This window comes from Crinia signifera, chromosome 1 (genome assembly GCF_055691185.1).
Source record: "Crinia signifera chromosome 1, ASM5569118v1, whole genome shotgun sequence".
Lineage (NCBI taxonomy): Eukaryota > Metazoa > Chordata > Amphibia > Anura > Myobatrachidae > Crinia > Crinia signifera.
Window position 1 is genome coordinate 459,935,117 of NC_139217.1, and position 13,226 is coordinate 459,948,342.

Consider the following 13,226-nt stretch of genomic DNA (forward strand, 5'->3'; position numbering starts at 1 on the left):
GTCTAAATAGTATGTCGACATGCACATTGATTAAATAATGACCATGCCTGTTGACATATTGACAACACCCATGTGACATTCGCACTGACGACATGCAGAATGCCGACATAACATACCACACAAGGCAACGCCATATTGCAAGCTTCATTATTGATCCTTATCACAAGAAATCTAAACAATGGGTGTTAATAATAGGTCATTCATCTCTGTGACCACATACTTAATGTCTTCCCCGTAGTAGATATTTGTTTCATCGGTTAGAAGCTCACAAGCAAATCCGATATTTTCGGCAGTTTCTGAAACAAAGTGAGAATTCAAAGAAATTTATGAATTTCGAAAAAAAAAATTCTGAATTTGCTGCATAATTAAAATCTGGATGAGCATAATGTCTTAGAAATAATTGGTTTCCCGTTACAAACATTTTATTTAAATGGTCTAATTCTGGAACCAGAATTATTATTAGGATTGCTATAAATTGCTTAAAACCACATGGACAAAGGAGTTTTGGTAGGTGCAGTGTACTCACCTTTCTTATCCCCTGTAAGTACCCAAATCTTTATATCTGCTTTGGCAAGTTTAGAGATTGTGTATGGCACACCGTCCTGCAGCTTGTCTTCTATAGCGGTGGCTCCCAACAGCTGTTACGGTAAATTCATAGTAAGTTTACAGGACACAGATACACCAGCAGCCAAAGATCAGACAGCCATAAGTCATGGCCTTAAGTACTTACCAACAGGTTAGTTTCAATCTCCTCGTACACTTTATCCTGAGCCTCATCACGGTCGGACATGGAGAGGCTGGCTGCCACATACTTCTTATTCCATATGGCATATTCCTCCTCGCTGATGTCCTTGTAGCAGAGACAGAGAGTCCTCAGGGTCTCATTGGCAAACACCTGAATGGATAAGTAAGGGGTTGTTACCATACATACAGATTAAGGATCAATGTACCCATCAACCAGTTTGAAATGGAATGCTACAGGACTATTGTCATGATTCTTAGAATCACTGAGAACTTGATCTATGTGGCAACATTAATTAAAAAATAAAAATCTATTCAAGAAAGGAAATCTCACCATGTTAAATACTGGGTGCATGGCTTAGTTTCTGAAGTAGGAGGTCAGTTTTGTTGGAGCTGGCACATCTTGCCCAGTTTTAAAACTGAAGAAAAGGTGAGGAGACCAGGTAGCACTAGATTGATCTTGAATAGTCACTGGTTGACCTTAAGCCTCACACTGGGATAGTTTGTGGAAAGATCACATTAATATCTGGACACCGCACATGTGAGATCTTCCCAACCCCGCTACACGGAGCCTTTTGCCAGGGTTGGACTGGTCCACAGTTGTACAGGGAAATTCCTAGAAGGCCCCACTCCCTCCTCTAAGGGTACTGACTTGGTAGAGCAGGAAGGAACGTGGGTGGACTTAGATGCTTGATAGGTTTCTATGTATACTACAGTAGATGAAGATTAGCCCTCCTGCCAGAGAAGGTGGTCCGGTTCTTTGTCTGTCATCTCTAATAGCTGTTCCTCTGTGGTGGCTCGTTTCCAGGGGTAGATTTATTAAGCCCGGTGAAGTGATAAAGTGTCTGGTTTTTATCATCAGCAAATCAGCTCCTACCCGTCATTTTTCAAACCAAGCCTGTAACTTCAGTTAGGAGCTGATTGGCCGGTGATAAAAACCAGACACTATCACTTCATGAGCTTAATAAATCTGCCCCCTTGCATCTGACCACATCCATTAAGCTTGGGACCCTACCACTGCATTAACTGGCATGTACCTTGCTCACACTGCACACAACAGATGTGGGACGGATCATCCTTTGGGATTACCACTTGTCATTTTCTAATGGGCAATCTAATTCTCAATATTTGTTTGGAGAAGAAAGAATGTCACTGGAGTGGTGCACTAAGAGAGAAAAAACAATCACACTTAAAAAGTAACTTTTAATAGGAGTAGCTAATAAAATGTTGCGAAATATAGACTAAAAATGAAACATGTAAGACACGGACAGTGTAGTTAAAAGGATACTAGATCCTCACACAGTGATCCCCTCTGATCAACCGTCCTCTATGTTTATTAATGAAATGGGTGCGATTTGGTCAATTAATACACAGATGTATCAATTAGTCCTGTTAGTCCCACAGATACAGTATATATCAGGGAATTAAATATTTTATCCCATATGCAGTGGTGACAGGACAGGTACTAATCTGGCAAGTGTTTAACGTGAGTTAAGTCAGGGAATACAGCTCGGAGCCAATAGTGAAAGGCAACGTGCATGTATTCCTCTGATGCCGGCTGGGTTCAAATGCGGCAGCCCAGTCCAAGTGCCGGCTACCGAGTCAGCGCTGGAGTCCCCGGCTGTAGAGATGGAACCCGCCGCCGCTGCTTGCCGTACAGGGGTGTCAGGAGCGAGCCGGAGTGTCAGGCAATGACGCTACCGGTCAAACACTGCCCTGTTGGGAGCTGCGGTGTGTGGCGCCACAACACCGCTTCTAATGCTCCACGGACTCACTGAAAAGTGACGCCCGTTCAAGGATTCGCACCGTTTAAGCTAAACATATACAATATACATTTCAAGAGGGGAAGGGAGATAGAGGGGTTTTCACTGCGGACCGACTGCATCCGCAGTGAAAACCCCTCTATCTCCCTTCCCCTCTTGAAATGTATATTGTATATGTTTAGCTTAAACGGTGCGAATCCTTGAACGGGCGTCACTTTTCAGTGAGTCCGTGGAGCATTAGAAGCGGTGTTGTGGCGCCACACACCGCAGCTCCCAACAGGGCAGTGTTTGACCGGTAGCGTCATTGCCTGACACTCCGGCTCGCTCCTGACACCCCTGTACGGCAAGCAGCGGCGGCGGGTTCCATCTCTACAGCCGGGGACTCCAGCGCTGACTCGGTAGCCGGCACTTGGACTGGGCTGCCGCATTTGAACCCAGCCGGCATCAGAGGAATACATGCACGTTGCCTTTCACTATTGGCTCCGAGCTGTATTCCCTGACTTAACTCACGTTAAACACTTGCCAGATTAGTACCTGTCCTGTCACCACTGCATATGGGATAAAATATTTAATTCCCTGATATATACTGTATCTGTGGGACTAACAGGACTAATTGATACATCTGTGTATTAATTGACCAAATCGCACCCATTTCATTAATAAACATAGAGGACGGTTGATCAGAGGGGATCACTGTGTGAGGATCTAGTATCCTTTTAACTACACTGTCCGTGTCTTACATGTTTCATTTTTAGTCTATATTTCGCAACATTTTATTAGCTACTCCTATTAAAAGTTACTTTTTAAGTGTGATTGTTTTTTCTCTCTTAGTGCACCACTCCAGTGACATTCTTTCTTCTCCAAACAAATATTGTCTCTATCTATGTCCTGTGGTAGCACCCCCGCATATACTTATTACCATTTGGGAATGTTTCCTTAGTAAATATTTCGCTTGTATAATAGGGGTCCACGCTCAAATTCCTGAAAACATTTATCTTGTGCGACCGGCGCAAAACCCTTTTCTTTTTGTTCCAATCTAATTCTCATCTCAAACTTTGAACTCAACATTTTTGATTTTACTGCCAACATAAGAACATACAAACTCACATCCAGCGCCTCCTGAGTCTCTTCTTTGATGGGGTTATCTGGATGTAAACGTTCATATATAACGGTATCGGCCCCCTTACAGTACAGTCTGAGGTTACCACTGGGTTCTCTTACTGAGTGGGGAAAAAGTAGGTAAAATTACAGTTAAAACACACTAGACGTTGTACCATACATATTCCAACAACTCCATAATTACTTTAAACACTAACATTATGAAGCACAACCTCTAGTAAGCAAGAGCTGCCTACAATCACAGCTGTTATAATCACAATAATCTATAGGGTGAAACGCGTCAATAATAGGTTGGGTCGAAGACAACCGAAAGCTCTTCTTCTGGCTGACCATTTACTACGACGATGAAGCAATGTTTTGTCATGGTGACCGAGGAGATGCACAAGGATCTATGACTGACATTACTTGTGTGGACATCTATGTTGGATATGACTGGTCTATTTACTAAGCTTCAGAGAAAGACCTAGAGATCAAGTACCAGCCAACCCGCTCATAACTGCTATGTTTCAGGCAGTGTTTGAAAATTGACGGGAACTGGTTGGTATTTTAACTCTCGCCACGGCTTCGTACATATAACCAATCTTTGTTCAATCCACATTAGCTCCTGAAGTTGCATTCGTGGCACCGTTGGGAGCCCGCAAGGGGCTTTGTTGCGCTCGCCATGCTGTCTGAAGTATTTAATTTATCCAACTTATTTCATAACCAAATTTAAATTTTCCACATAAATATTATGTGTTTTATGAATGTTTGTAATATTAAATGGAAATTAGGGTTAACATTTGGTTATCAATTAAACTGATATTTGCTGTTGAAGGTTACTGCTTTCATTTAAATAAAAATAAATAAAAAAGACCCAAAACAATGCTATAATGAATATAACACCCCACCCCCCCCTTCCAAAAAACAAAAAATAAGAATAAAAAAAATATTTAATAATTTTAAAAAACAAAAAATATATATATATATTACTCACCAATTACAGACATACGTTTTCGGTCACTATTAAAGTCAAGAAGAGCAAGAACCTCATAAGTAACTTCTTTTTCCAGCTCACTAATAGTGATGGTGCTCTGGGTTCTCGATAAGAACACAAAGCCGAAGTTCCTGGCCGCCGTTACCAGCGCGCCTTCATCTGGTGATGCCGCTTGGTAGACTATCTCGCCACCTGCAAGCAACGTAGAAGCGTAAACTTCACTTGTAAAAAAAAAAAAAAAAAAACCCTTAAATCATCATTAAAGCTTTAAAAAAATATTTCCTAAACCTGGTTTTAATATTAATTTTATGGTGAACAGTGAACCTCGCCATAGAGCAAGAACTCACCTTCAGACTTCTCCACCATCACGGTATGGCACAAAGCTAGGATCTTGAAAAAAAGACGGACGTCCGGGTCTTTCCCAGATCGGATTTGGTCAATCAAGTAGTGGTCGGTAAATGTAAACTTTGGATCCGCTAAAGGATTCCAGCCAAAATCCACTTGCTGCAGATGAAGAGGAGATAGAACCAATCACATAAACAAGAAGCCAGCTAAGCATAAAGAACATATTAGTATAAAAAGGTGATAATTGTGCAAATCAGAGGCCAAATTATCAGTGGACTAAAATGATGGTCCCGTAATCTCTGGAGTTGCATTCCGGCTCAGCACGGCATTATAAAAGGTCTACCAAACCGATTTCGCTCTCACTCAACATTTTTTTCTGGGGCAACCAAGCATCGTCCGGTGACTGAATATTCATCAACCACGGTGATCATATTTTACGAGATAAAGCAAGGACAATACTTTTAGCTATGGGAGCTCACCCCTATATAGAACATGCGTAAAAGGCAAGGTAGCCCCTTTCAGCTCTGGGCCCCATAGCAGCTGCACTCTCTGCACCTACGGTAGCCCTTGTATATAAATGGTTACGGATAACATACCTCACTATAAGTAGACTTGTTTCCAGCAACTTCTCTTTTTTCACCTAAAAATAAACATGTGATACCATTTAGAGGATTAAATTGGAGCCCCAAAAAATTTAAATGTATACCCGCCCATTGAGGTTGGTATGCAAAAATGTTCCAAATTTTTTTTGGTCTGGCCTAATAAAAAGTAATTATATTCATGTGGCTTATAATGGTAAACTTTTCTGAGAAGGATACAAGTGACATTTTAGAAGGTGTGGAGATGTGGTCAATGTAACCGCGAAAGTGAATATTCAAGGGCCCAACCAACATCACACCAATAATTCATCTGCCAAGATCCTGCATCAGCCCATGTCTGGACTAGTCTATGTCCCCCTAGGAGACGTGTCACTGGATGAAACGCGTAGGTGCAGCGTTCCACATTTTCATACTAATACCTCAGCAGGTTCTGAGGATAAATTTGTTTTAATTTCCAAAAACACTTCTGTCTATGGTATAAACAGGAACATAGGATACAGTATTTAGACCCCACAATGCATATATCATTTCATCTTGTTAAATCAGATACGGTGTTCTTATAAATGCACCGTACGTCATTTTATAGATTACAATACTTAGGGGTAGAGATAAAGGGGATGGAGCTAAAGGGGATGGAGCTAAGTCATCAGCTCCTAACTGCAATGTTTGAAAAATGACAGTTAGGAGATGATTGGCTGGTACTTTACCTCCGTCCAAGGCTTATTAAATAAACCGCTTGGTTGGGCGTACACACAAACGGTCAACAACCAAATGTGTGTGACTTAAGCTGTGTATACACCTAGAAGACTTCTCGTGCCCATAGAGCAGCCAATGATGTAAGCATATACACCAGGCACTCGATAGTCAGGCCTTACATCAAGCTTGGCGGGCATTTGAATATGCTGGCCCAGCTGAGATGACTTGTTGGTAAGTCGCCGATACACACAGCCGGATGTGTCTGCAGATCTGCTGCGGTGGATAGCGACACAATCTGTACGTCCTCACACGCAGACCCATAACAGATACATCATCTGTTCGATCAAACCTAGAAGCCCGGCTGTATCTCGCTACCATACTGTCTAAAATTGACACTGCTCCTCAACTCTATGGGGGTAATTCAGCTGTTGTGCGTGCCAGCACTTCCTTAAAAATGTTGGGCATCTGAAGTCATCTCTACTTACTGAGGTGCTTGGGGCTATTGTGGGTTTTAGTATATAGGGTACAGGCTGATCCTCTAGGCCTCCCGATAACTCACCGTAGGTCTCCGCGTTTATGGTGCACTTTTTGAAAGTCATAATGTTCTGCGTCAGGGTCCCGGTCTTGTCGGAGAAGATATACTGGATTTGTCCCAGCTGTTCATTTAGGGTAGTCGTTCTGGCTTTGGCCGGCGTGTCCTTCTCAGGATGGTACATCTGCAGATCCCAGTTAATGAAGTAACTCTGGCCCAAGCGAATCACTTCCACACTGTGAGCACAATACCAGAAATGCTACAATGAAACGCCGTAACCCAACTGCCGTCGGAATTAAACAGTACATTTCCATTATTTGTTTTCTCTTATCCATAATATTTCTCTGCTCCTAGAACTCTAATATCAAACGAATTGTTGGTGGGGGACATCATTCGAGGTATAGATATTCCCAGATCAGTGAAAGACGATACAACATATTTATACTACAGATTAGGGTCCGGGGAGGGGGGCGCATGTTTATGCAATATATCCAACACCGGGGAGAGATAATTTGGATAAAGATAACGGGACAGATTGGTGAAGTGATAAAGTTGATGGCAAAGTACCAGCCAAGAGGTTGGGAGGCGATTGGCTATTGCATTATCAACTTCCACTTTATCACTTCACCAGGCTTAAACCATCTATCACAAAAGCACAAACTAATCACTTCCTAACTTATTTTTCAAACACAGCCTGTAGCACAACAGTTAGGAGCTGATTGGCTTGTACTTTATATCCAAGGCTTAGGAAATCGACTAATAGACAACACAAGTAATTACTACATAAACAAACACATTTTTATCTTTATCTGATGTCGGTGACTGGTATAAAATAACTTGGAACGCGACCATTGCCTGTCAGACTGTAGGGGATGCATTATCTTATATGGTATTATGGTGACTTTTAAAAGAATAGCTCTTAAGCTTACCTCACATAGAGAGAAATGGGCACCATGGTATTGAGAACGATGATATACCCCCAAAAGGCCAGGAAGCCTCGGTAAGAGGGTGGGTAATTGTTCCCGTCATAGAGATACCAGGATACGTTGGCTTGGCCTAGTCTCGCATCCCAGAAAGTTTGTCCGATAGCAAGTCCAGCCGACGCCAGGATCAGGAGGATAAAAATCTAGTGGGCACAAAAATAAACGTGAATAACTCGTCTCGACCTTGCCATTGTTGACCTAATGCTTTGGTAGGCCCATTTCAGTTGTAGACCCAACCCTGTCAACCTTCAGTGGTTCACCTAAATGGGGTCGATCTAGTGACCGTTTCCTCTGCTGAAATATGGATCTATTTATGCTCAGAATTGGGAACTATTATAAGAATCCTTTTTGTGGAAGGATATTTCCTGTAGTTTAAAGAACTCTTATTTATCTGGAATAATATACATATTTTATAGGCCATGAAGTAAATCCATCAGGCTTTCACAAACCCCTTTATAAACAGAGTAATGTCAGGGGAAGGGGGTGCTTCTCTGTCTGGCAAGAAGACTGCTTTGCAGATCCAGTGTGGGCGGATGTATACGGCCAATAGGAGCCGTTGTACATGCTGTTCTTTGGATTGGAGTTTTTGGCCACAATTGGCGAACATTGCCGATGCTGGCAGAGTTTAGCGATGGTGTTTGTACAGGGTGGCAGATTCAAAGAGAAGCTTTTTGAAAATGTGTTGGGCACTCCTGGATGGTGGCTAAACAGATACGGCGATGGTCCTCCTCAAGGACCGGTTAGGGGAGTGTCGCTGGACTGGACATAAACACACATCCATTCCGTTTGGGAAATCACCACCTGCCATCGGGTTGATTCAAGCCATGGCAGAGAGGCATCAGGTGGTACGACAGCATGTATAGACACAGAAAGTGGGCATCCACGCAAGTACACACAGATGTACACCAGTGGCAGCACCTAGATCTTTGTCTGACAGATGGTGTACGGCCAAGTCATCCCCGACTGCATGCCAAGTAGAAAAGTGTGGTTTTGTGTAAATGGAGTGTGGCTTTGTAGGAGCCCCACTGACATTACTAAAAAGGTGTGGCTTTGTGAGGAAAGCCCAATTACCTCACGCTGCAGTGGAGGAGCCAGCAGTTGGGCGTCAACCCCTTATAAGGGTAACACCAGAAAGCGGCCTACACGCTCATTCTCTTATAGGTTTATGGTGTTCTATTTTTGTTTTCTTGCTGGAATTGTAGCTAGTGTAAAAAGTTAGATCCAGCAGAAGACAGCATCAGCCTAGTAGACAAAGGACCCTCTGAAAGTATGAACGCATACCTTTAAATGATGCAGAAAAGCAAATATTTCAATTGTAATGTTCATACATCATATTACACAAAGTTTAGTTTGATTATCCGGTATCTTATAGTCTTACCGTGTACACCATGTAATTCATCAGATAGTCAATTTTTGTTCTTTTCAGCCTAGTTTTCCCACTGTTCCTCATGATTTTTGTATCAGAACCTAACAAAGAATAAAATAAAACAAAACAGATCATTTTTAGACATTAAATGTTAAAATATCACAAAAGACCCCCTTTGGCCAGGATAGAAATCAAGACGACTTGTATAAAAGTATATAGTGTAAGCTTGCGAGCAGGGCCCTCCAACCCTTATGTCGGTTTGTTACTACCCAGTTGGCTTTTATCACTGTTTCCAGTTGTAAAGCGCAACGGAATCTGCTGCGCTATATAAGAAACTGTAAACACATAATAAATATATAAGGTGGTTACAACAAGCAGCTTACCTGCGAATAAGACTAGGCCGTGGCAGTAGAGAGTGTTGCGGATGGTACAGCCGCGGAGTAATATCTTATCTGCGTCCAGCGGGTAGCTCATGCCACGCCAGCAAAGGGTCCCCACAAACCTATCCAGGCGATTATTAGGCTCTTCACATATAACCATCCCTGGGGGAAAGATAACAAAAATGTTTAGACCAACACAGTTGTGACTTATGTCTAAGTGAAGTTAATAAAGATTTTTTTTTTTTTTTTACAGAACAAAAAAGTACAGGATGTTTACAATGAATGGAACGGACTCCTATGCTTACGTCAGACTTTCTCAAAGCTTGGATAAAGCACTGAAGGTAAGCGTCGTGCTGTACGTGCTGTCTGCAATTAACCCACTAGGTAGCACTAGCCAGTTACTCCTAACATAATTCTACTTGTTTGAATAATGTCTTCTGTTTGAAGTATTCATGGCAGAAGTACAATCGCCAGGTGAACAAATATGGTTGGCACGCTCAAACTAACAACGTAGGGCGGATGACAGCACATCGCTGTGGAGGAGATTGGATGTTCCCAGGCAGCCACTCAATGCAGAAAGCTGTAGTCCGTGAGCACAGATAATCTGCAGCTCTCCTGCTCTTATAGAACAGAAAGTCAGATGGAGAGAGACAGGTTACAGAAGCCTGGTGCGATCTTTAAGGGATTACATGCTGCAATAGACGGATATTAATATCTTTTTATTACTGCCAATCTATTGATTTTCGTTTTATGAACGGAAAGCCTGACCCCTGCAGGAATCTGTACTAATTAACACTTTTAGCAACTAAGGGGTTTATTTATTTTATACTAAGCCTTGGATTGAGATAAAGGGGGATATTCAATCTCCCACCACCATTCCCAACACTGAACAGGGATCTCTGCAGAAGGAGCACGACTTCTCAAGCAGTCGAGCACGTTCTACCGAGAATGGCCAGGAATTGACGAGCTCCCAGCAGCAGCTCACCGATTACCGCCTGCTTCTCCCGGCCACGCCCCCTTCTCGGCGCTCGGCAGCCGGGACATTGAATCCTGCCTGCAAAATCCCTGTTGAGCGTTCCTAGAACAGAACAGGGTCACGGCTGTCGTGCCAGCCTGACAGTCGTTACCCTACATTGAATACCTCCCAAAGTGGAAGGTGATAAAACCCCAGCCAATCAGCTCGCAACTGCCGTGTTACAGGTTGGGTTTGAAAATGACAGTTAAGGGGCTGGTTGGCCCATACATTATCATGACTTATTAAGGAGACAACTTAATTTTCAAACACAACTCAAGCTTTGCAGAAACAATGTTCCCAGCTGGCGGCCTTTTCTGGGGAAGGTTTATACAAACAAAACAATAGTAAAGAGAAACACTATAACAACTGACTTCAGTCTGATCACATGGGGCGAACTGTGGTCTATGATCCTACTGACTCCTATCAGTATTACCAGGTAATAACACAATGCAAACTAATCAATACAAATGACAGTTGAAGTTTTTGGCCTGGTTTTCTCTATCACCACGCTGCATAATGGTCAAGGGTTTAAGAGAGTTATTTAAAAACAGAAATGTGAAAAAAGCCCCTAGGCATTACTAGAAGAGGCAAGACTGACACCCTACTCACCATCAAAGTCCGCCAGCGCCCTTTCCTCCTGCAGGAGCTTGTCCGTCACTTCCAGAGACATCTTGAACTTCAAGTTCGTTTCTCTTAAAAAAAAAAAAAATGAATTGGTTCTATTTAACGGTGCCGAGCGAGGTGCTTAAGCACAGCTCACTCAGCACACATCGCGGCACATGGGTGCTGGATGACTGTCCGGCGGTGACACACAGCTACTAGCCAATAATGTTTGTATTGTAAATATGTTTTTTATTGTTTGTCGACGTGGACATTGTCGCCATGCTTCGGGCTCGGCACACTCTTCTATTCTCCCTCCACGCCATAGTGGAGGATAGGGAGTGAAATACCGCCTGTCAGCACATGTCGGCTCAAAATTTTGTTTAAAAAAAAGCATGTCAGCCTTTGGACCCTGTCGGCCTAGAGTCAATCATGAGTCCGGATACCGAATATTTAGATCTATTAAAATAAGCCGTGGTGACTGCATCGAAAACTATGTCTATATAGTTTAATACTCTTCCCTCCTGTTGTCAGAGCCCTCTTCTCTTCACATTTCACTCACAGCTCTCCCATACGCACTCAGGGACCATCTTTGTCCACATACTCATCTCCATTTTTGGGCACCAGCCCCTAGTAGCACATTGGTCAAGTCCTCACTACTTACATATAAGCTGTAATGTGTATTGAACTGTGGCGCTCTTTTTACCTGTACTCTGTTATTCATTTACTGTAATGTTAAGTCCTGTCTCCCTGTACTGTTCCTTTGTAAGGTGCTGCAAAACACTTGTGGGGCCTTATAAATAAAGTAATAATAGTATCATCATCAAGCATCTTCATAGGACAACTGCCAGACTGCATTGTCACACACAATCCACTAGAGGGAGCTAGCCAGTCAGTAGGTCGAGATGCACTAGGTTTTTCCTGTGTCAATGTTAATGCCTGAGCACGTCGACCCTCAATATTAGTGTGGCTTGTTTGGCAAACTTTGGGGCCAGGTACCTCGCCTACTGCTGCACCTGGCACACTTTACCATTCCCATTTGGAGTCCAGATGGACAAGCATAAAAAAAAAGTCCCAATTGCAACATCAATAGCAGAATCGTACCCGTCAAGTTCGGCTGTTTCTACATAGCACAAGCTGTTTGGTTCTGTGCTGGATAAGAGCAGCACATCCGCCTGCAAAACATAAACACATACAGGTTATGGTAACTTTCATTAAGTGGCCCAGAAAGGTCCCAGCTACCCAGAACATTGTGGTCGGACAGGGTAGATATTGTGTTAATACAGGAAACACACCCCTAGATTTTTGGCCCGCCCCCCCTCTCCCTTCCCAACAACAGATTTCCCCTTGCATTTTATTCCAACAACCCTGAAGGTAAATCCATAGGGGTCGCTATACTCTTTTCTGGATCCCTCCCAGCCGCCCGCGTCATTCCTGACGCCTGCCCCCGCACCACTGCCGCCTGCTCCCCTCCACAGCTCCCAAAAAGTAAGTTCTGTGGGGGTACAGCGGCAGTTTTAGTTTAGGGATGCCAATCCCGGGATTGAGCATTTTCCAATCCCGATTCCCAGGATTGAAAAAAATGCCCCGGGATTGGCATCCCTAGTGGGGATTTAAATTGACCCATAGACACTTCCCCTGTCACCCCTAGCTTCTCCCAATGCAAACAATGGCAGGTTAAGCAGGTACTCCATGACCCTCAACTTGCTGACTCATTTAGGGTTATGCATCCCACTGGCCGAGATTTTACTTTCTCCTCCCACCCACACCAGGTCTACTTGGGCTTAGACTACTTATTTCTAAGTCACAGACACCTTCCACTTTCCCCATCTAGCTTTCTGTAAATGCTATATCCTATTGGATCTTTAGTAAAAGCTTAGGTTAACAGATGTGTCCTCAAACTGTTGCGAGTGTCGCACCAAAACAACTCCTCTCTGGTTGCACCGAACATCTTGTTTTGCATCTTAATATCAATAAAATGCCACAAAACCGCTTTGCGAGACTGCACCGATTAGTTTGATACACGCTGGGCGCCGCACTGGAGGCAGATTCTCTAATGTGAAGTACTATGAGGCAGCGGCCAACCATTGTGTGAGCTTTGTATACAGATTCAG

General features: G+C 43.2%; 1 protein-coding gene and 1 long non-coding RNA gene across 4 annotated transcripts in view; one reads left to right on the plus strand and one right to left on the minus strand.

Annotated features, from left to right (window-relative positions):
- LOC146021976 (uncharacterized) overlaps positions 1–13,226 on the plus strand; it is a 155,674-nt gene that overhangs the window by 92,268 nt on the left and 50,180 nt on the right. For all 3 annotated transcript variants that reach the window (XR_014451453.1, XR_014451447.1, XR_014451459.1), the window contains exon 3: positions 9,751–9,838. This is a non-coding gene — a long non-coding RNA (uncharacterized LOC146021976). The remainder of the gene's footprint in view (positions 1–9,750; positions 9,839–13,226) is intronic.
- LOC146021933 (phospholipid-transporting ATPase IC-like) overlaps positions 1–13,226 on the minus strand; it is a 61,362-nt gene that overhangs the window by 9,651 nt on the left and 38,485 nt on the right. Inside the window, exons 8-20 of the mRNA XM_083155241.1 lie at positions 12,217–12,287; positions 11,122–11,204; positions 9,501–9,659; positions 9,130–9,218; positions 7,698–7,894; positions 6,796–7,004; positions 5,538–5,581; positions 4,944–5,100; positions 4,597–4,788; positions 3,612–3,724; positions 731–895; positions 527–638; positions 221–296 (exon numbers count right to left, since the gene is read on the minus strand). Of these exons, the coding sequence (XP_083011367.1) occupies positions 221–296; positions 527–638; positions 731–895; positions 3,612–3,724; positions 4,597–4,788; positions 4,944–5,100; positions 5,538–5,581; positions 6,796–7,004; positions 7,698–7,894; positions 9,130–9,218; positions 9,501–9,659; positions 11,122–11,204; positions 12,217–12,287 (1,667 nt within the window). The remainder of the gene's footprint in view (positions 1–220; positions 297–526; positions 639–730; positions 896–3,611; positions 3,725–4,596; positions 4,789–4,943; positions 5,101–5,537; positions 5,582–6,795; positions 7,005–7,697; positions 7,895–9,129; positions 9,219–9,500; positions 9,660–11,121; positions 11,205–12,216; positions 12,288–13,226) is intronic.